This window comes from Lolium perenne, chromosome 1, assembly GCF_019359855.2.
Source record: "Lolium perenne isolate Kyuss_39 chromosome 1, Kyuss_2.0, whole genome shotgun sequence".
Lineage (NCBI taxonomy): Eukaryota > Viridiplantae > Streptophyta > Magnoliopsida > Poales > Poaceae > Lolium > Lolium perenne.
The window spans coordinates 147,236,997-147,258,281 of record NC_067244.2 but is presented as its reverse complement, the minus strand read 5'-3'; the positions used below and the strand labels follow the sequence as shown (position 1 = coordinate 147,258,281).

The following is a 21,285-nucleotide window of genomic DNA, read 5'->3' as shown; positions in this document are numbered from 1 at the left end:
ATCATTATGGTCGGAAAACCGCTGGTGTCCAGAAAAGCCGCGCCATTGCAACAGAGCCCGAGATTGAATTGAACGGTTTTGAGACGTCTCAACCTAGCTAATCTATATTGGGCCGTGGGTAAAAATTTACAAACTTGGAGACCGTGCTAAACCATATACTTGTACTTTTTGTGTATCTGCGATATTGAATTTTCCTTTCCTGTTGCAACCCATAAAAAAATGATTTCCGTAGTATAATTCTTCGTGGGAAAAAAATGTTTAATCAAAACTAACCCGTAGCAACGCACGGGCAAATATCCTAGTAAGTACTCATGCCAAATCGGACGAATCGGTACATCTTGAAAATCCATCGAGCGTCCAACCGATCATAATGCCGCCGCTTCGCCGATCCGGCCGCGGCCACCGTTCGCCGCCATACGGCAAGAACTGTCCGCGATCTCGTGCGCGGCGGGATCGGATCAGGGACGATGCTGGCGATCTAGACAGCAACGGCGGCACAACCCTCCCCGACGACGTGCTCTCGGCGGTCTTCGCCAGGTTCTCAGACAAGGCGGACGTCGTCCGGTGCGCGAGCACGTGCCGAGCCTGGGGCCGCGTGGTCACCAAGGAGGCCGCCATCCTATCCCACGGCCTGCCACCTCTTCCACGCCTTGCCCTCGGCTTCTTCCACACGAAGCAGCTTCACCGTGCCCCCGCCTCGACGCGGCCGTGCTTCGTCCCGATGCCTTACGGCACCAGGCTCTTCGGCTTCAGTAAACCCTTATCCAGCGCGCTTCCGGAGGCTGTCCATGGATTCTTCGAGCACGCTCGTCCGGTCGCATCACGCACCGGCCGCCTCATCCTCGAGCTCCGGTCTGAGATGCATGCCGATGACCTCAATCTCTGCGTCTGCAACCCCATGGCAGGGGACACGGTCGCTCTGCTGCCGCGCCTCTCCGGTGACGACCACCCGGGATTCTATGCTTGCACCTTGCTCTGCGGCGACGATCTCGATCCACCACGCCTCTCGCGCAGCTTCTTCGTCGTGCTTATCGTCTACAACCGCCCGACGTACACTGCACTCCGATCCTACTCCTCGGACAACGGGTGCTGGAGCCGGGAGGTCAAGAGGCCAGGTCCGAGGATCAAAGACGCTAAGCTCCAAAAGTTTGGCCAGGGCCTTGTGCTCCGCGGTGTGGCCTACTGGCCGCTGATGCGCACGGTGTTCGCGGTGCGGCTTGACACGCCAGAGCCCATTGAAGTGTCCATGCCGCTCGGCGACCTGTCAGATCAGCCGCAGAAGTACCGTCTGCTAGGTGCCACTCCCGATGGGAAGCTGACCTTCATCAGGGCGGGAGTTTCTAGGGATCGTCTCCTATGTATGGCGATAAGAGTCTTTGAAACCACTCGGGATGGCATGTGCTCCGGCAGATGGGAGAAAAAGGATGTCTTCGTGTTGACGCAGTTTAATCATGTCTCCACCATTAACCTACGATGGTTCTGCGAAAGGAGCGGTATCCTCATATTCACCCTTGGCAATGGAAGCAATAATCCAGGGACCTTTGCGCTCAACGTGGAGACACATGAGATTGAGAAGGTGGCTAGTGGTGTTCAGTGCAGTTCATGGAAAAGCTTTGTCGGATATGAGATGGACGGGGCGTCTTACCTCGCATCAATAATGCCTAACAGAGAATTACTTTGTCCGTAGTATCGTGATACTTCTACAACAGACGATACCACACTCAGTTAACCAATTAAAGAATTATACTTAACCTGCTGACATAAGCAAATCTTATAAGCTAGTAATGGCTTCACTGTTCTTGTTATGGACTAAACATACTACTAGAAAGCATTGACGCGGCGCACGCCACGCCGTGGAGTGATTATAAGCTGAAGGAGTGAGAATTCAGGAAGTAGGACATTGTAACATGCAAGAATACGATGGTATGTTTATATGTAAGAAAACGTTGTGTAAAATTGCACTGAAACTTCCACTGTTGAGTCAAATTTTCTAACAGACAATTTTTTGGAAATAAATAATCCAATTCCTAACAGAACTTTTACGATGTCCTGATTTTTGAGGTCTGGAGAAAAGCAACAACTATTTTCCTCGAACAGCCAAGTAAAAGCTGACGATACATCCTGAAAAAAAACGAAGAAATAGAAATAAACAAAGAACTGGATCATCACCACTGGTAGGAACTGAATTACTTGCTTGGCTAGCTGATCAGAAATGGTGGTTTTTCTTCATCAGCAACAGTCTGATGTGCATAATATTTGGACCTTCATGGGATTCATGAAGTCCAGCATGAGAGCCTGTTCAGGGCTCAGAATAAGCGGTTTGTCTACTCACTGGATTGATCATTGATGGGACTAAAACTTCCAGAACTTCCCATGAAGTATCACCTGTGACTGGTGCAGCATTATTGTTTGATCAGATGCATCAACACTTTCCTCTTCTTTCCTTGATCAAGAAGAGGATCACAACTATTTGTGATGATTTAAATCTTTGTCTGAAATGCAAGAAACGAAATTAGTATTGGCTTTTCTGAAAATTGTCAGGTTCCTAATCGGTTTTTCAGTAGATAAAACGCACGCTTTTTAGCCAGATAAAGTTAAGACCAATTAATAAATTACCAGATACTCGGTTTCCCTTCATCATGGTATAATCCACTTGACGCCATATCATATTGGGCCTGTGGTGCAACTGTAATATTTAATATCAGTGCACATGTACAAACATGAAGCTGATTATATATTTTAGTTGGAAAGAACAAACCATACTCACCGTTGCTCGTACACGTGACCTTCTCTCCATATTTCTAAAACCTGTGATTCTTCCCTGTAAGATTACCTGTTTAAGAAGTTAAAAAAGATGACACGTAAAGACCATGCATGATCTGAACTGGAGGTCTAAAATTCCAAGATAAAATAGATAATCAATGCATAAGACAAAAATGCTTCTATGGCCCTGGTATAAAGTTATAAACACATAACTGCCATGCAAAGATCAGTAATCTGAACTGGAGCTCAAAGTATGACAACAAAACTATACAAATGCTTGTAAGTTCCCTATATAACTTAGCCGATTGGTGTAGTAGGCCTATAGCTTTTTTGGAGAGTATGTTCATATGTAAGAGTGGATTTGTAGAGTTGTTTCAATTAAGTAGTGTTTAGTCTGGTTGGGAGCAGAGCTATAAGATATCAAGAGAACTAAAATATAAGAGGTATTTTGTTACATATTTGTTTTTCTAGAAATAAATGTTTGGTTATTGTCTTGGTGTTGGCATAGGTAGGTATCTCAGGAGAAATTGAAAATTTCTTGAAGATGAACCATAGTGTGATAAATGAACTAAGAAAATGCCAGATAGACTGAGCAGCCAATCACCTGAAAACAAATAATGAACAAAACTTGTCAAAGTCTCTATTCAATATCACACCGAATTTTGATGTTGAGATCGTTAGTTCAGGATTCCTGTCACTGGAAATGTTGTAGTCAAATCAGAGACCGAGCTGGCGGGTCTGAGTGGGATGTCGCGGTAAGGCACCTCCACGGAACACCTCGTCGGCTAGGGGTGGTGTATCACCGGCTGCATGAGGCAACGGTGTGAGAAGCAGAGATGGCGTCACTCCCCATGAGAATAAAGGCAGGTTAGCAGCGGCGGAAACCGGTCATCTGCCTCCGCGCGGCCGGTCTCGCACCGTGGAAAAATGCGAGGGCATGACCACTTCGCCCTATCTGCAATAAAGGGGGAAAAGGAGAGAAATAAATTTAGGAGGAGAACTCCCTTGGCTGTTGTGGCCTAGAAAGAAGATAGGTAGTGTGTTTACTTTTTACAAAGGGAAATCAAATTAACTAATACTGTGTAACCGTTTACTTTTTACAAAGGGAAATCAAATTAACTAATACTGTGTAACCAAATATTTGATTAAAGTGCATTGGAGATAGCTAAAAGTTTTTTTTATAGAACAGCAACATAAACAGCAGATCCATTGTATCTGAAAGCATCATCTAATGCCTACCAAGGAAAGAAAATAGATTGAGTAATTTCTTTTCTGAAGCTGTACCTCATGATCTATGACTATAATGTCTAGTTCATAGAGGGGCATCGGTTGATCTCTGTATCCCCAGATCGTGGGATGCGCACAAGAATATTCCACTGACAGTTACGGGGTGACACATCCTTGAGCAACAAAATATGCACTTTCCTCTCCTGACCTATGTGGCTATGTGAGAATAGGATTTTTTTAGCACGGAGAGGCATACTGGATAACGGGGTATCAATTATCAAAAGGTAAACAGCTGAACTCAGAGGAACACGCAGTTTCTTAAGGATGTAAAGATGGATAATCTCGAGAGCATCAGAAATAGGAGAAGGAACAGAGAAAGAGGAGGTCGTACATGAAACCTTGGCCTATCCAATCGACGATGTGGGTGCCTTCGTAGTCTCGTCGAGCGCCGGCGACCTGCAGCTGTAGCGCGATGGCCAGGCTCGACACGGCTGCCGCGGGGCGGTGCCGCAGTTGAGTATAACGGCATCACTCTGTGCATTCCCGCTCACTTCTTGTCTCAAGAGGGATCTCATCTCAAGAGTTCGATCCGGCGTCGGATCAAGGATGAAATGGTGGGAACGAAGGGACCGCCCTATCCCCGTGGCACCGGCCATAGCTGTTCACTTCGTCACCCATGGCCGCCATTGTCGCCCATGGAACTCCCCCCGAGTCGCTGGCAGGGGCCAGCTCCGCTGAGCCTGCCCGTTCTGGGGCGCGATGCACCACCTGGGCGAGCGGAAGGGATCCCAGGAACGGAGGTACATAATGCCGACGTGGTGTGGGAGGCGGGGTAGTGGATGCACGGCATGTTTGGCGGAACTTCTAGATATTCCGGTCAAAGCGGCGTGGGTTATGAGGATGAAAGACGCAGTTTAAGCGGCGGAAGGTGGGGTCCATCAGACATTTCTATTTGCCGTGGAAGCATTTTTTTTTTGGAAGACGGGATCACGCATTAACTGGGAGCGGTGTATAAGGATAGAAAGATAGAACCTCTACAACCGGTAACCGGTAACAGATCTAGCAAAATAAATGCAAACAAAAAGAAATTAATCCAATGTAGAAATCATCTGAAGGGCACGTGTCGTGATACAGTTGAACAAACGAAGAGATAATGTGCACATCTACAGTGCCCAAATCGCTAAGAAGGGCGTTAAATTGATTGTCTTTTATATAGGTTATGATTTACCACCTCCATGTCGTTCATGTTGTGTTGGGCTTCATGCTACAAGTCTACGAGGCTAGTTAGAGATAATGTATAACTATGGCAATGTCAGTAATAATAACAATATGATATGCCACTCTCTTACAAGAACAATATGACATGCCACTTTGTTTTCCTAGAAACAAATTGGATTGTGGTTCCCCTCACAACCCCAACTTCAAGGTTGCTCCTCAATTTGGTGGCCGGCTTTCCCACCCGTCACGACCGCGGGTTGCATCAAGGGATCCCATATCGCAGTGGCGGAGCCAGAAATTAAAGTCTGTGTTGTCATTTTAAATATGTGATGTCAAACACATGTATTTTTATTTATTTTAATTTTTTTTTGTATAATCTGTAGCAACATATACAAAGGATTTGGCAAAAACCTGTGTAGTCAATTGACCACACAGCTTCCAATGTGGCTACGCCACTGCCATATCGCTGTTGTTAGTTGTTATTCCATCGATCCGCTTACCCAAATATTGAAAAGTGACTCAAGGCATGGTCTCATTCACAAGCTCCGGGGTAGAGGCACCATCTTGCGTATGTCCTCTTTCTCTACGCGAACGATGGGGCGGTCTTTGTGGCTCCTATCAAAGAAAGACACCCAAAATCTTGCATCAATCCTTGGCAATTTTGAGGAGGTGACCGGCCTACACACAAATTTCCTCAAGAGTTCCGTAGTCAAATCTTTGATCTAGAGTTCAGTCAGCTGATGTCCCCAAAGGAAAAAAAACGCACTTGGAAATGGCGTGGTGGGCATCCAGTTGCCGCTACATCCAGATCCATGCATGGTTGCATCCTCCTTCCAGCTGCGCCCACGTCGCCGACGCCATGCTGGTGCCACATTGATTGGCAGTCCGGCGCGCAACGGAAAGGACACCGTTACCTTGCAGTTCCAGTAGTACGAGCTAAGCAGCTAACTCGTGCTAATAACTAACCTGTGTACTCGATGCTCCCTGGTCTGAAGATTGCCCTTTTTACACCAGACCCAGTTTGTCAAAAGGGGCCATTGAAGATCGCACGGCCGTTCAGTCAAATTAGATGCATCAGTGACAGTACGTTCGTTCCAGCAGCTTTGCTTTTGCTGCTTGATTCAGTTTGACGCCGGCCGCGTACATCGCAGAACTGGCTATTAGATCAGATGTTTGGATGGCGATACTTCAGTCGATCGATCCTAATCCTGCAGTCATGGTGTCGGTTAGAGCGTCAGGTAAGGCATCAAGTTCAGCTAGCCGTATGCTAGTCACATTCAGTTTATGGGAGATCTGATCACGACCAGGACCGGCACTTTGATCACGACGTCACTAGCTAGCCGTCCCTGGCCAAGCACAGAGGCAATTAAGGTCGGGTTTTCTCGAGAAAATTGCAGAAAAAATAATAAATCATCGTGGATAAGATTTTAAAAAACAGCCACTGTTCAAATATTTCATAAAGAAACCACCTGCCGACCCACTCATTTAAAAAAAACAATAATCGCTCAGTTTAGGTAATTTCAAGCTGTTTGTGATCAGATAACTGACGTTGCATGAAGTTTCTGCATATTTTCTTGTGAAAAACACCTCCATTTTAGGCGCTCCACCCTCGGCCTGGGCCAGGAGTTAGGGGCATGAGCTAAAGATTTGTTTGTGTACTCGTATTAATACAAGTTCTAATTTTGAGATCCAACAGTCAAGAGATGGTCTAAGTTGTGGACTATCATGCCTCTACGTAGTCTCCTTTACTAAAAGAAGTACTCCAAATTTGCTAAATCACTTTTATCCATGCCACGATTTATTTCTAGCCTTTCCAAATGTGGAGAACAACACCGACCTCTAACTTCCAGATATTGCGAGTATTTATTAGTGGAGAATACTGACATAGTCACGTAACTACGCCATTCCGGAAGCAACTCATATGATTCGCAGCAATTATATTCGGCCCATCATACAATATATGCTTGAGGGGCCATATATTCTATCCTCATATCAATTCAGTACCAAATATGTATACTCTTCTACTCACTTTTTGCATGGGCATAAGAATCAGTTATTCCTCATGTGATTAATTCTAGAGGTACATGTGTATACACCCGTGTATAAAGCAGATATTATTACAAATAAGTAGATTTGTATATAGTTCGTCAGATTCATAAAAACAAGTAGTTTAAATTGTCTTCACCGATATCTCGAATACCATGCATCTATCAAATATACAGAATATTGAATTTCTATTGCATTGGTGTAATGTTTTTCATATGGAATACTAATATTTTTTAATCTTTTGTGTGTGACCAATCATGCTAAACCTTTGAGTAATTTTTATAGATATATATCTTCAACATTTATGCTAAACCTTTGACCCATCATGCTAGATCTTTAATATTTATGCTAAAATTTTAAAAAAATTACTCATGGGTAGAGATTGTTGTAGGGTCCAAGAACACCAATCATGCTAAACCTTTGAGTAATTTTTAAAACTTCAACATAAATATTAAAGATATATTTAAAGCTTTTTATTGAGTGGGGGGAGGGGGCAATGGCCCCCTAATGGCCCCCTGGCTGCTGTCGCGGGTGGCGCGGCCGCCCCACGCTTGCACTCGCGGAAGATACGTTGAACAACAATGACTGCAGCGAGGATGGAGAAAAACACTGCGACCACGATCCCGCAGATGGCGGCGGCGGACAGTCCTCCTCTGTCCTCGCTCTCGATCGCCCTCGTGTTCCCCATCTCTGGCTCACGGGCGTCTCTAGCTAGCAGGTGGAATTGTGGATGCGGATCGAAAGAGGGTTCTCGCCTTGTGCAATTTTGCTTGTGAGCACTTGGGCAGGGCTATTTATAGGCATCATCTACAGCTCGAATTTGTTCATCTCTGGCATCTTTGGTTCCTCGCCGGGAGGGGGGGAAAGAATCCATGTTCCTTCCCCTACTCATCTTCCTCCTCCCTCCGCCTTCAATATTTATGCTAAACCTTTGACCCATCATGCTAGATCTTTAATATTTATGCTAAAATTTAAAAAATTACTCATGGGTAGAGATTGTTGCAGGGTCCAAGAACACCAATCATGCTAAACCTTTGAGTAATTTTTAAAACTTCAACATAAATATTAAAGATATATTTAAATCTTTTTATTGAGTAGGGGAGGGGGGCAATGGCCCCCTGGCTAGAGGGAAGCTCCACCACTATAAACAAGGGGGTCTTCGTGTTGTCGCCCTAGGGCCCTCAAAATATGTGGACTGGCCCTGCACCGGGCCAATGCTCCATGCGAAGCTCCCCGCCGCGCTCTTCTCCGGGCAGATCTAGAAGGTGGCGAAGGGCAGTAACCAGGAAATTACTTTTTAGGAAGTTTAGTGTACAAAATTGCCATGTGGCAGGAGTCAACATGGCACAAGCACGAGTCAAAGGTGATGTGGCATGGATATGACCTTAGGTGACACACTTTATAAACTTTTAGGACTTGGATATGCACTAGGACTAACATGACACCCTTCAAATAGTTTTAGGATATGCACTAGGACTAACATGACACCCTTCAAATAGTTTTAGGACTTGTGGTGTATTTTACTTTAAAAAAACCTACTGTGTATTTTAATTGTGGTGTTTTTTTGCAACAACAAAAAAAAAATGCTACAGTGGAGCACGGTGTACTTCCGGAGTAATCGATGGGCCGTTAATTGCCGTTTGACACCGCGCCGAAAAGCTAGCCAGTACGTTGAGGCCATCTCTGCTCCAACTCCAACGGCTGCCTCATCTCTCGGTTGTTTGGCCTTCTCTGCTACTAGCATCTCGGAACGCATTCGTTCGACCCGACATCATCGCTTTACTCTTAACCAAGCCGCGAGCGTGTCAAGTGATCAAGTCGCCAACTAGATCAACACCAGCGTGATCGCCATCTCCAAGAACCCACGGCTCTCTCGACCGGCGTCCACAGCCAGCAGCCAGCGATGACCGCCCCGCCGCCCCCGAGGAAGCTATCGCCGCCGGCAACACGGACGCGGCCCGTGGCGAAGGCACCGCCGCGCCGCCTCCCCCACCCCTACCCCCCGCCTCGCCCTCGCTCTCACCCCCCGCCGCCGACGCAGCAGCGCAACCACCTCCACGGGCAGCAGCACAAGCAGCAGCAGGCGGCGAAGACGCCGTCCTCCGCGTGGAGCGTCGGCTTCCTGACCTCCTGGCTCTCGCACCGCACCTCCGTGCTCGGCCTCCGCGGCTGGGTCCTCGCCGCCGCGGGCGCCGCCGTGCTCACCATCGCCCTCCTCGCGCTCACCGTCTGCCTCTGCCGCTGCCGCCGCCGCCGCCGGCGCTGCCCGCGCGTCGCCCCGAGCCTGCACCACGGGGCCGCCTCCCGGTCCACGAAGCACCACGTCGTGCACCAGGCGATGGCGGCGGACAAGGACGTCGTCGTGGAAGAGCCGCCCGTGCGCTGGCACCCGCCGCCGCCGCCGTTCCAGCCGCCGATCGAGGTCATCAAGGCTGAGCAGGAGGCCCCGCTGATCGCCGCGGCGGGGTCCGGCAGGACGACCAGCCCCGGGACGGCCACGAGCAGCGGCGGCGGGAGCGGCAGCGGGAGCGCGCGCGGATGGAGCTCGGCCGGGAGTGACGCGGAGCCCCGGGAGGCGTCGCGGGGCGGCTGGGGACGAAGGTACACGCGCCGCGAGATGGAGGAGGCCACCGATGGGCTGGCCGCACACAACGTGCTCGGCGAGGGCGGATACGGGGTCGTCTACAGGGGCCTGCTCAGGGACTCCACCGCCGTCGCCATTAAGAATCTGCACAACAACAGGTGAACAAACCCTCGTTTCAGGTCCAGAACTGGTCGGCGTCTCTCGAGTTTTTTCGATCGAGTTTCAGCGCATTATTGTTCAACCATCCGAATATCGTTGTGCTTGCTTCGAACTCTAGATTGGATTAGAAACGCGAAATTCTTTAGCCTTCTGCTGTTTGTCGGTTCATTCATATTTGCGGTTGGATTCAAAATCTAGATAGATTTCAAATGCAGAACTACCATCGAGATCGTACTGTGATTCTGTTCAGGTTTCCTCCGTTTGCTCGTTTCCACACTGATGCAAATTCGTAGAATTTCAGATAATCGTGTGATCGATCAGGACAAGTGTTGTTTTCCTGTTAGTTAGACTCGGCAACTTTCGGCAGTTGTCAGATTTGAATTTCAGTTCACGCGTAGCAACCACTGCCAGTAACTGCTTCCAGCGGCTTCCCGGGACCCAAGATGATGTTCAAATTTCACCAACTGTTCCGTCCTTCATTTCAGGGGCCAGGCCGAGAAAGATTTCAGGGTGGAGGTGGCCACCATCGGGCGCGTTCGGCACAAGAACCTGGTCAGCTTGCTCGGATACTGCAGTGAGGGGCCATGCAGGTAATGATCATTGCAGTGCTTGCTTACGCGCGCCCACATTTCTTCAGTTACCATCGGATCCATCACATTTTTTTTTTGCCAGGATGCTCGTCTACGAGTACATGGAGAACAGTAACCTGGAGAAGTGGCTGCACCATGACGACGGTGAAGTTAGCCAGCTGAGCTGGGATACGAGGATGCACATACTCCTCGGAACTGCTAAAGGGTACGTAATTCCTTCTTCCTTCTCGTGTTATCTGAAACTGTTTTGCTTGTGTAATTATTCAGCAAAGTCCGGACTAGAATGATATCTGGACAACTCCATTTTACTGACACGAATCAGTACTAGCTGGCATGTTAGGCTGGTGGTGTCTGAGTTCTGAAACAACACTGCCACCGCTTTGCTTCAACGGCACATGTGTCCAACACTAAAAGTCTGAAACAAAAAAAAAATACTGAAACCTGAAACATGTGTACACTAGCCAGCAGCACTGATACTGATAGGCATCTTGTCCCTGTTTCAGGTTGGCGTACCTTCACGAAGGGTTGGAGCCCAAGATAGTTCATCGCGACGTCAAATCCAGCAACATCCTCCTGGACGGGCAGTGGAACGCCAGGGTGTCGGACTTCGGCCTCGCCAAGCTGCTCTGCTCCGAGAGGTCCTATGTCACCACTCGTGTCATGGGAACATTCGGGTCAGTCCCAACTACTCCCTCCATTTTATGAAACATGTCTGAACTAAATAGTGTTAGATACATTTGAATTTGGACAAATCTCCGTGTGAAGGAGGAAGTACTGTATTTCCTTGTCCTCGTATTTCTGTTTACTAGAATATCCAACCTTGGCCGTGTTGTCGCAGGTATGTGGCACCTGAGTATGCAAGGACAGGGATGCTGAACGAGAGGAGCGACGTGTACAGCTTCGGCGTGCTGGTCATGGAGATGATCACGGGCAGAACTCCAGTGGACTACACCAGGCCAAACGCAGAGGTCAGCCGTCATTGTCTTTCTACGACGTACTTCATGTAATTGCAAGTCGTAACAGTCCTGTCGCCAAAATTCAGGTGAACTTGGTTGAGTGGCTGAAGCGCATGGTGGCGGAGAGGAGGGTGGAGGAGGTGGTGGACCCGAAGCTGCCAGAGGCGCCGCCGTCCAAGGTTCTGAAGCGCGCCGTCCTCGCCGCGCTCCGCTGCGTCGACCCCGACGGTAGCCAGCGGCCCACCATGGGGCACGTGGTCCACATGCTCGAGGACGACCTGAGGTTCAGAGACGTACGTCGTCGTTCTCGTTTCTCCTTCACCAATCACCACACTGACCTGCATGCAGCTCTTGTTTCTTCATTTCCGCCGCGTTCTGATGTCGCAATTGCAATCGTGTGTTTTGTGTGCAGGAGCTCCAGCTCGCGCGGGATCTGTCGCCTCACGCGTCGTCGTCGTGGGAGGAAAGCTACGCCTACGAACGCGATGAGCACTGAACGCCACGGACGGATGATCAATGGGTCGTTGCGAAGTGGAGGTTCTGACTTCTGAGTTCGTATGGGCACCGTGCTTTTTCCCCCTTCGCATTGACAGGATTGTAGCCAAATGTTCTTGTACAAGCAGCTAGTCGATATAATCTCTCTTTCTTCGCCCGTTAAATTTTGTTTGCATGGCGGCATTGGTTCAATCGCACAGCTAATTCATAGTACTCCATTGCTCGACACTTAAGAGCTTCTTTATATGATCAAACACAGCGGAAGTACATCTATGATTTTGCTTCACTAGTACTACTCGAGTTTGGTCTATTCTTCTTTAGTTGTTAGATTTAACCTATAATAACGCACCTCCGTTCCAGCTCGACGCCTGCGTGCATTTCTGGCTGGCAACACAGTTCTATGACACTCATTGACACCAGATCATCACTCGCCTTTTTCAGTTAACTTCGAGGAGTACGTCCCCTGCTGTCACCTGGGGCGATAGAGATTTTTCGGATGAAATCTACTAGATAATTGTTACGACTCACTTTGCCTCTTTTTTTTTTTCTTTTTGAAACTAGGCAAGAGGCTTGCCGTTCATTGATATAGTAGAAAAGAATGGCCAGTTTATGAGGAAAACTAGCCGAAAACCGATACAACACAACACAACACGCCGGTCCCGAGGCCGCGCACCACATGAGCCGACGGTCTAGCCACCCCAGTGGCCAAGGCCGACACCTAAAAACACCTCAAAACACAACAAGGCGGAGTCAAAACACGGAGCCACCGCTCCGACATCCACGCCGACCCCCGGGGCCGCGCACCACCTAGCCGAAGACAAGCCGATGACGAAACCGACAAGACAGAAAACACGAACAACAACACTTGCAGTGAAGGGCCTCCACAGTGATGCCTCCAACGAGGGGAGCGACGTTCGAGAGCGCCGCCATCACCGGCATCGGCCGAGGCCGGTGCAGGGTTTTCGTCCGAGAACTTTGCCTCTTTTAGAAAAATCATCTTAGTGTAATAAACTGCAACTAGGTTCAAATCTCAGATTAAGCTAATTAACAGAAGATCTGATAACTTGTCCTACTTGGCAGTGATGATGTGGCATTGCATGCCCGTGCCATCAGTTAGCGTGTTTCGGATCTTTTTGACAAGTTTACAAATTTTAGGCCGAATCGAACGACAACTGATGAAACTTTCAAACCATTAGCTCAAACAGATTTTCAGATTGCGTGGAAGCAAATTAGAACTTCCCAAAAGTTCAAACCCTAGAACCCTAATTTGTTCGTGATACTAAAATAGTTGTAACTCCGGATCCGTTGAACTAAGAATTGTGTATGAGTTAAGTGTGTTTACAACCAAACCTCTTTCTCTCCTGGGCCTATCAAAATTTCCTTGTGGGCAACCAAACGAAGTGGAGAACATGATTCTTGGCCCGTTTCACCCGGTCAAAATCATCCTAACGGCTGGCCCCTAGAAGCCCCAAAAAAGGTGAGACCTACCAATCGCACCCCTAGACTGGAACTTCTTTAGCGAACGGTGGTAGGAAACGCTTTTGGAGCAGTTTCCAAATTTGTGTATTGAACTTGGTGCACAATGTAATCAGGGTGGACCATAGTCCACAAGGCATTGAGCTGGCCCTGCTGAGCTGGCATTCAGCCCCCATCGCATATTCCACGGAAAATCACACCAAAAACGGACTGACAGTCTGTAGGCCTGTAGCTAATTATTTTTGTGCACTTTGGTCGGCACGATGCATACATGGTATAATTTCCTTGTGCTTATGTTCTTAATTAATCAACTTAGCCACTTAGGTTGCCTGCCTTGTTCTCTCCGACTCCTGCACGCATGGTTACTACACTTACTTGGATTTTCTCAACGGAAATTCCAAGGACAAACAAGAGATGGAACCAGGAAACAACAATATCTAAAGATATATAATATGTTCTTCATTTGCTTGCAGCGTGTCCCAACTACTCACCCACCCAATTGCTTGATATTTTTTCTCAGTCCACTTCTCTCCACTCCAAACACAAAAACACTGCGGAGATAGATAGAAAGACTCACCTATGGCTTCCGGAGTGAACGCCTCGCTCGGTGCCTTGGGTCCCCTGCTTGTAAAGCTCGCAGGTCTGGTTGCCGGCGAGTATGGTCGCCTCAAAGGGTTCGCCGTGAAATCATGTCGCTCAAATGTGAGCTAAGCAGTATGCATGCTGCAGCCGAGAAGTATGCTATGCTCGAAGATCCTGACGTCCAGGTCAAGCAATGGATGTCGATGGTGAGGGAATTGGCCTATGATATTGAGGATTGCATTGATAAGTTCATTCACCGGCTCGATGATGATGGGCGCCATAGTGGTTTCAAGGAGTTCTTCCTCAAGACTACTCACCAACTTAAGGCGCTTGGAGCTCGGCGTGGAATCGCCGACCAAATTGATGAACTAAAGGTTCGCATCAAGCAAGTGAAAGAGCTTAAGCACAGTTACAAGCTAGATGAGGATACTTGTAGCACGTTGGTTGTGGATCCCCGATTGTGTGCTCTTTTTGCCGATCAGGCACACCTTGTGGGCATTGATGGTCCAAGAGATGATCTTGCCAAGTGGATGGTGGAAGATAAAAACATACATAGTAGGGTGCTGGCTATTGTTGGGTTTGGTGGATTAGGAAAGACAACTCTAGCGAATGAGGTATATCGCAAGATTCAAAATAATTTTGATTGTCAGGCTTTTGTATCAGTCTCACAAAAGCCAAACATAAAGAAAACTATTAGTGACCTCATCTGGAAAATGCCTTACCCTGATGGATTCACAAAAGATATTGACATTTGGGATGTAATGACATCTATTGAAAAGTTGAGAGAGCTGCTACAAGATAGGAGGTAATTTCAACATTGTTATTTTTTCTAATATTGTGTAATATTTCTGCCTATATTATCTACAAAGTGGGCATGCCATATATCTACAATAGACTACATATGAGAATAGGCAATATCGTAGTACACTTAAGTAACTATCACTGTATCTAAGGCTAGCATATGTGATGTAATTTCACGTATAATATATGTCGTTGCTTATTTGATCCCTTATGCAATAATTAGGCCATGCATGTGTGACTCTTCCTACAATGAATGTTGGAATTTCATGGCCTATTTAATAAATACTCAAATAAAGTTGTGATGTGGTTGTTTTTATCGAGTACCTAGAGGGTATTTCCACTTAAGTACAAATTTCAATGAGTGGACATAATATACATGTGCATTTTCAACTGCATATGGAAACCTAAGTAATGAAAATGACACACATAAACAATAAGCATCATCATACACTTAATTTAACTAGCTTGGTACATTAAATTAACACGCACAATGTTGGAGTACTTTGTTCGTATATTTACAACATGCATGGATTATGCTTTTTAGTTGAGTTCCTTATCACAATTGGTTGATGTATGTTAGTTTTCATTGCTTGTTAGGTATCTCGTTATAATTGATGATATATGGTGTGCACAAGCATGGGGCACTATCAAGTGTGCTTTTCCAAAGAATAACTGTTATAGCCGGATTATAGTCACTACACGCAATATCGATGTAGCAAGGTCATGTTGTATGGGTGGTGATGACCGTGTGTATGAAATGAAAGCATTAAGTGATCTTCACTCTAATATATTGTTTCTTAGAAGAATTTTTGGCTCGGAGCAAAACTGCCCTGATATTTTGAAAGATGTTTCAAATAAAATCCTGGGAAAATGTGGAGGCCTACCATTGGCAATTATCAGTATATCCGGTTTATTGGCAACCAGACCAACTGTCAAAGAGGAGTGGGAGAAGATTAAAAGGTCAATTGGTTCTGCGCTGGAAAATAACCAGAGTTTAAAGGGAATGAGTACCATACTAAACCTTAGCTACAATGATCTTTCCCCTAATATCAAGACATGTTTGTTGTATTTAAGTGTATTCCCTGAGGATTGTGTAATTGCAAGAGAAAGGTTGGTGAGAAGATGGATAGCAGAAGGTTTTATATGTGAAGAGCGTGGACTGAGCCGACAAGAGGTTGCCGAGAACTGCTTTTACGAGCTTATCAACAAAAGCATGGTACAACCAGTGAGCATTGGCCATGATGGTAAGGCTGACGCATGTCGGATCCATGACATGATGCTTGAACTTATTATTTCCAAAGCAACCAAAGATAATTTTGTCACCGTGATAGGTGGAGGCCAAACGAGGTTGGTAAATCATAATGGTTTTATTCGACGACTATCCATCCAACATAGTGAAAAGGAGAATGCATATGCGTTAGTTAAAGAAGATCTAAGCCATGTTCGATCTCTAACTGTATCATCATCATATTACATCAGGCACCTGCCTGGCCTTATTGAATTTGAAGCTTTGCGAGTACTGGATTTTGAGGACTGTGAGGGCTTAGAGGAGTATGATCTTTACAATATGGGCAAATTGTTCAAACTAAAATACCTCAGCCTTTGTTGCACGGGCCTATCAAAGCTACCATCAGGCATTGTGATGCTATGTGATCTAGAGACCCTAGATCTTAGGAATACATGTGTGCAAGAGTTGCCATCTGGAATTGTTCGCCTCATTAAACTGCAACACCTACTAGTTGCAGTGGGAACAAAGTTACCAAATGGAATTGGAGATATGAGGAACTTACAGATAATCTCTGGTTTTAGTATTACCCGTAGCCCATTTTTTGTGGTGGAGGAACTTGGGAACCTAGAAAATTTGTCTGGACTTGATATATATTTCGATTGTGAAGGACTCGAGGAGTACAAGAAGCATGAAACGATGCTACATTCCTCACTGTGCAAGCTTGGCAACCATAAACTCGTGTCTTTACGGATAACTAGATACGGTGGTTCCCTTGGGTTCTTAGATTCATGGTCCCCATTGCCATTTTCCCTTCAAATATTCTATATGTCCAGCGACTATTATTTTAAGAATGTTCCAAGGTGGATTGCACCAACTCTCACCAGCCTAGCTTACTTGGACATCAATTTAACTGAATTAACAGAGGAGGGTCTGGTTACTCTTGGGGAGCTCCCAGCATTACTTTGTCTGGAGCTATGGTTGAAGACAGGACAACAGAACAGGCTGATTACAGTCCAAGGCACTGGATTCCCAAATCTTAAGGAGTTAGGAATCAGTGGTGCTGTTGAAGCATACGTTACGTTCATGAAAGGTGCTATGCCGAAGCTTGAGAAGATTGGTGTGCCATGTCTTGTGCCAGTGGCAAAAACTTATGGCTTTTATATAGGCCTTGAGAATCTCACTTGTCTCAAGCAAGCAACAATAATGCTTGTCAAGGACAAATCCACACCTTCTAAGAACAAGGCCGGAGCTACTGCGATCAGGAAAGAAGCAGCTATCCATCTCAACCATCCCACAGTTTATATACTGGGAGAACCTGATTGTCAGAAGAATGAAGAGGATTGTAATCATAGGCGGAGCTAGATCAGTAGTACACCCATTATTTTATAGCAGCAGCTTGTATACCTATGTCTAACTTAAATACAGAGTAATATACATCAAATAAATATAACAAAATATGTGCAAAAATGAGTACGTATACCCATTATTTGTACGCTGGTTCCGCCTCTGATTGTAATGACGAGGACCAGAACAAGGGGACCTGGCTTAATTTGGATAGAGATGAAGTGCCCTGGAAGCTGCTTCTAAGACTTGAAGTTAGCCTGATCATGCTCCACTAGCACGGACTGGTCCTTTGAGGTCCTGTCACACACGGAAGACATTTTTCATGTGCGATGCGAAATATCACTTATGCTGCAAAAAATGATGGTGGCCTCGGTAGGCTCCTTGGCGAAAACATTGTTAGCTTCTGCTAATAATATATAGATGAAGACATAACCAAGAGCACATGTCTCGCGGCTTTCTATTTGCTAGTATTTGAAAAACAAAATTGCTCGTACTCCTGACACATTTTACATATAAATCGAACAATGAATTTCCATCTAAATGCATTAATAAATTGATCTACTTATGCAATCTACATCGAAGACGTATAGTTAATTCTTATTAAGAATTTCATACATAAAGACAATTATATTCTACCTTGGACTTTTGATATATACTTACTATATGGCTTTTTAAAATATGCCATATGCTAATCTCCTTTTATATTTTACTGGCACAAAATCCGGACGTTGCAACGGATCGACAAATCATAGATAATTTTTTTTAAAAGGTTTAGTCTTTAGCTTCGGGAGAAGAACAATCTTGTTTTGACCGTGAGGCATCGCTGATTCGGTCACCTGGAGCTAACATCGGTTGTGAGCGCCATCAACATGATAGTGAGTTCATAATGCGAGTAGCTACTCTATTTGTCGCTAATTTTTTTGATAAAGGAAATATATTAATATCAAGAGATACTAATTATACCCAGTCTCTGCAACAACGTATCACCCTAATGGCACTACGGATGTACACAGCCAAAAAAAGAAAAAAACTAAGAAACAAAAGTCCCGCTACAGTATCTCGGGCCTAACAACAGCAATACCATCCACCGCCATGACAACACCTGAATTACAGACTCTTCAAAAAACGATGCCTCCAAGAAGGGAACAGTGCTCAAACACCGTCGTCGCCCGATTAAAGATCTTGGGTTTTCACCCTGAAGATAGTCTCCGCTCTCAAAACAATGCCTCCACCAAGGTCATTGCCAGACACAACCAGTTAAGTCCAGATCTTGGGTTTTCACCTTGAAAGGTAGGACTCTGCACTTCATCTGTGTTGTCGCCCCCACTTTCATACCGCTGCTGCGAAGCCCGGAACACCAAGCAAGCCCCTCAACAGCGCGGAGACTTGAACCTCCCTTAGCTAGTCCTTCCCTCCGGCCTTCATGAAATTCTCTTCTTCCGACTTTCATCATGGATCCATAGTCACTTGATGTCAACACAGAAAAAGAGCTTCGCGCCGCTCCCTCCAGAACCAATCGGTCGAAATAAAAGTATGGGTGCGCACGACCGAATACCTCCGATCCAGCAAACTCTAGGCAAAGCACTGTTATATTCGCCGGCGGAGCCTTCCGGAACTCAACCCCCCCGGCCAGATCACGAGTCCAGGCCTCCGGTAGGTCCTCCTCTTCATGCAAGAGAGGCCCTAGGACCGCAGCCTTCCCTCCACCGGCGACACCATCGCCGGCTTCCATGCTCCTCCATCTCGCCGCCGGATCGCGGTGATAGATCAAGGATCCACCACCACCAACCGCAGGCCGACCCTCTCCGGCGAAGAAGAGGGCCACCTCCTCCATCGAACCCAAGGTTGCTGCCCCGGGCGCCCTCGTGTCGCGGAAGAATCCCGAGATCGCCTCCACGCACCGACGAGAGGTGGGGGCAGGGCATGGCGCAGACCGAGGGCCTGGCCGCTGCTCACCCAGCCCCTGCCAGAGTGCTGCGGGGGAGAGCCGAAGGAAGGAGGGAGACAGGCCGCCACCACCCAACCCACCCGCGCCGGCCGGTCCGCCAGGGGACATCCGCCGGGAGGAGGGGGCCGCAGCGCAAGTCACCCATCCCATCCGATCTGCGCCTGCTCCGCCATGCGTCGAGAAGGTGGGATCCGGCCGCCGTTCATCACGCAGCGAGGAGGAAGGGGCCCCGCCGCCGCCACGCCCCGAGGGTCTTTACCCCGGCAGCGCTACCGGTGGTGGCGGTTAGGGTTGGGTGCGGGAGGGAGGGTTGGGTCTACGCAGGTGGATGAAGTGGAAGCAGCGCTCAGGCACGCGATCCATTTGATAGCCATGATCTTCACCTTGTGGTCCTTCTAGCAACACTATAGGACAATACATGCCTCACTTCTCGTGACGATTCTCCGGAGCCGGAGTAACGTCCACTTCCATGCTAAAGCCGATGGTGCTACGTGCATATGCTAAAGTAGGCGGTCCTAACGAGGAAATACACTTTTAATCACAGGTGCATATGCTCTTGCTACTCAAAAAAATATTTTAAAATAATTACATTAAAATTTAGCGCATACATGTCTATATTTCAGGTGTGCACGCCAACTTTCTTGGAAAACCGACATTTTTGTGTCATATGTAAAAAATGATAAAAAAGTTTTTCTCAATAGGAGTTATTTTTTAGCACTATGTTCTAGAGTACCACTCTATTCTCTATCAGTTGACGAGGTCCCTTTATTACCATTGCCAGAGTCCCAATTCTTGAAGACGCTACTGCTTCTCTTCAATTTCGGATTTCGCCAAGCTTCCTGGGATTGAGGCGGTTGCCAACGCATGCTTCTTCCCCCTTTTCAACGCACCCCAAGGGCTGGCTCTAGCATTTCGAGGACCCCAGGGCGAACTCTATCAAAGGGCCCAAATCGCGAGAAAAAACGATTACATACATGAATGGATAAAATTATTGTAACCCCATAAACACCGATATTTTATCTATAGCAGGTTTCTTGCCTTTGTTCGAAACAAAATATTATATAAGTTAAAAAAACGTGAAAAATATCATGTGAAGAAAAAGTAGATGCAGAAAACGAAAAAAATAGAGTCCAGCAGGAGGGTCTCGTCGAATTTGTGTCCTGAGAATTGAAAAATTAAGATGTAGAACACAGAAAAGTAGAGTGACCGCAGGGTGATGAGTGCATTTTTAGCATATTTTTACACCATTATTTCATTAAGTTATCATTGAGTAGTAATAAGATTTTTGTATTTTACCGCGCTACCGTGCCCTTTTATGCTTGTCTAGGCAAGATCTCAAAATAATAAGGCAATGATGAAATATCAGTAAAAACTATCATTATATGGTATTTTGATGTGATAAAAATCATTTTAGCACTTTGAAAGGATCGTATGCCGCACCTATAGGGGGGGGGGGGTGAATAGGTGCTAACCAATTTTTAGTTCTTTTTCAATTTAGGCTTGACACAAAGGTAAATTATCTAGATATGCAACTAAGTGAATTTACCTATATGACAAGGCAAACAACTAAGCAAGATATAGCTAAGCAATATAAGAGATAGAATAGGATAGAGGTAACCGAGAGTGGAGCACGCGATGACACGGAGATGATTCCCGTAGTTCCCTTCCTTTGCAAGAAGGTACGTCTACGTTTGGAGGAGTGTGGTTGCTACGAAAGCCAAACCAACGGCCACGAAGGCTTCACTCAGATCTCCGGTGAGCAACGCCACGAAGGCCTAGCCCACTTCCACTAAGGGATTTCCTCGAGGCGGAAACCGGGCCTTTACAAGGTTCTTGGGACACACATCCACAACTGAATTGGAGGCTCC

The 21,285-nt window shown here is 46.6% G+C and overlaps 2 protein-coding genes, 1 long non-coding RNA gene and 1 pseudogene across 3 annotated transcripts; 3 read left to right on the top strand and 1 right to left on the bottom strand.

Moving 5' to 3' along the window:
- Window positions 1-370: 370 nt before the first annotated feature.
- LOC127334306 (uncharacterized) lies at window positions 371-1,687 on the top strand. Its single transcript, XM_051360730.1, has one exon. It carries the CDS (start codon window positions 371-373, stop codon window positions 1,685-1,687), a length of 1,317 nt encoding a protein of 438 aa, XP_051216690.1.
- Window positions 1,688-1,977: 290 nt separating this feature from the next.
- LOC127299088 (uncharacterized) lies at window positions 1,978-3,720 on the bottom strand. Its single transcript, XR_007850334.2, has 4 exons — window positions 3,368-3,720; window positions 2,768-2,833; window positions 2,617-2,686; window positions 1,978-2,492 (listed from the first exon to the last, which is right to left on the bottom strand). It is a non-coding gene; the product is annotated as an uncharacterized lncRNA (long non-coding RNA).
- Window positions 3,721-8,940: 5,220 nt separating this feature from the next.
- On the top strand, window positions 8,941-12,311 carry LOC127307154 (probable serine/threonine-protein kinase At1g01540). The gene is made up of 7 exons (XM_051337863.2): window positions 8,941-9,996; window positions 10,483-10,587; window positions 10,670-10,792; window positions 11,091-11,261; window positions 11,426-11,555; window positions 11,630-11,836; window positions 11,956-12,311. The coding sequence occupies exons 1-7, from the start codon at window positions 9,158-9,160 to the stop codon at window positions 12,037-12,039; spliced, it is 1,659 nt and encodes a 552-aa protein (XP_051193823.1). The 5' UTR covers window positions 8,941-9,157; the 3' UTR covers window positions 12,040-12,311.
- Window positions 12,312-14,093: 1,782 nt separating this feature from the next.
- LOC127299023 (disease resistance protein RGA5-like) lies at window positions 14,094-17,487 on the top strand (annotated as a pseudogene).
- Window positions 17,488-21,285: the final 3,798 nt, after the last annotated feature.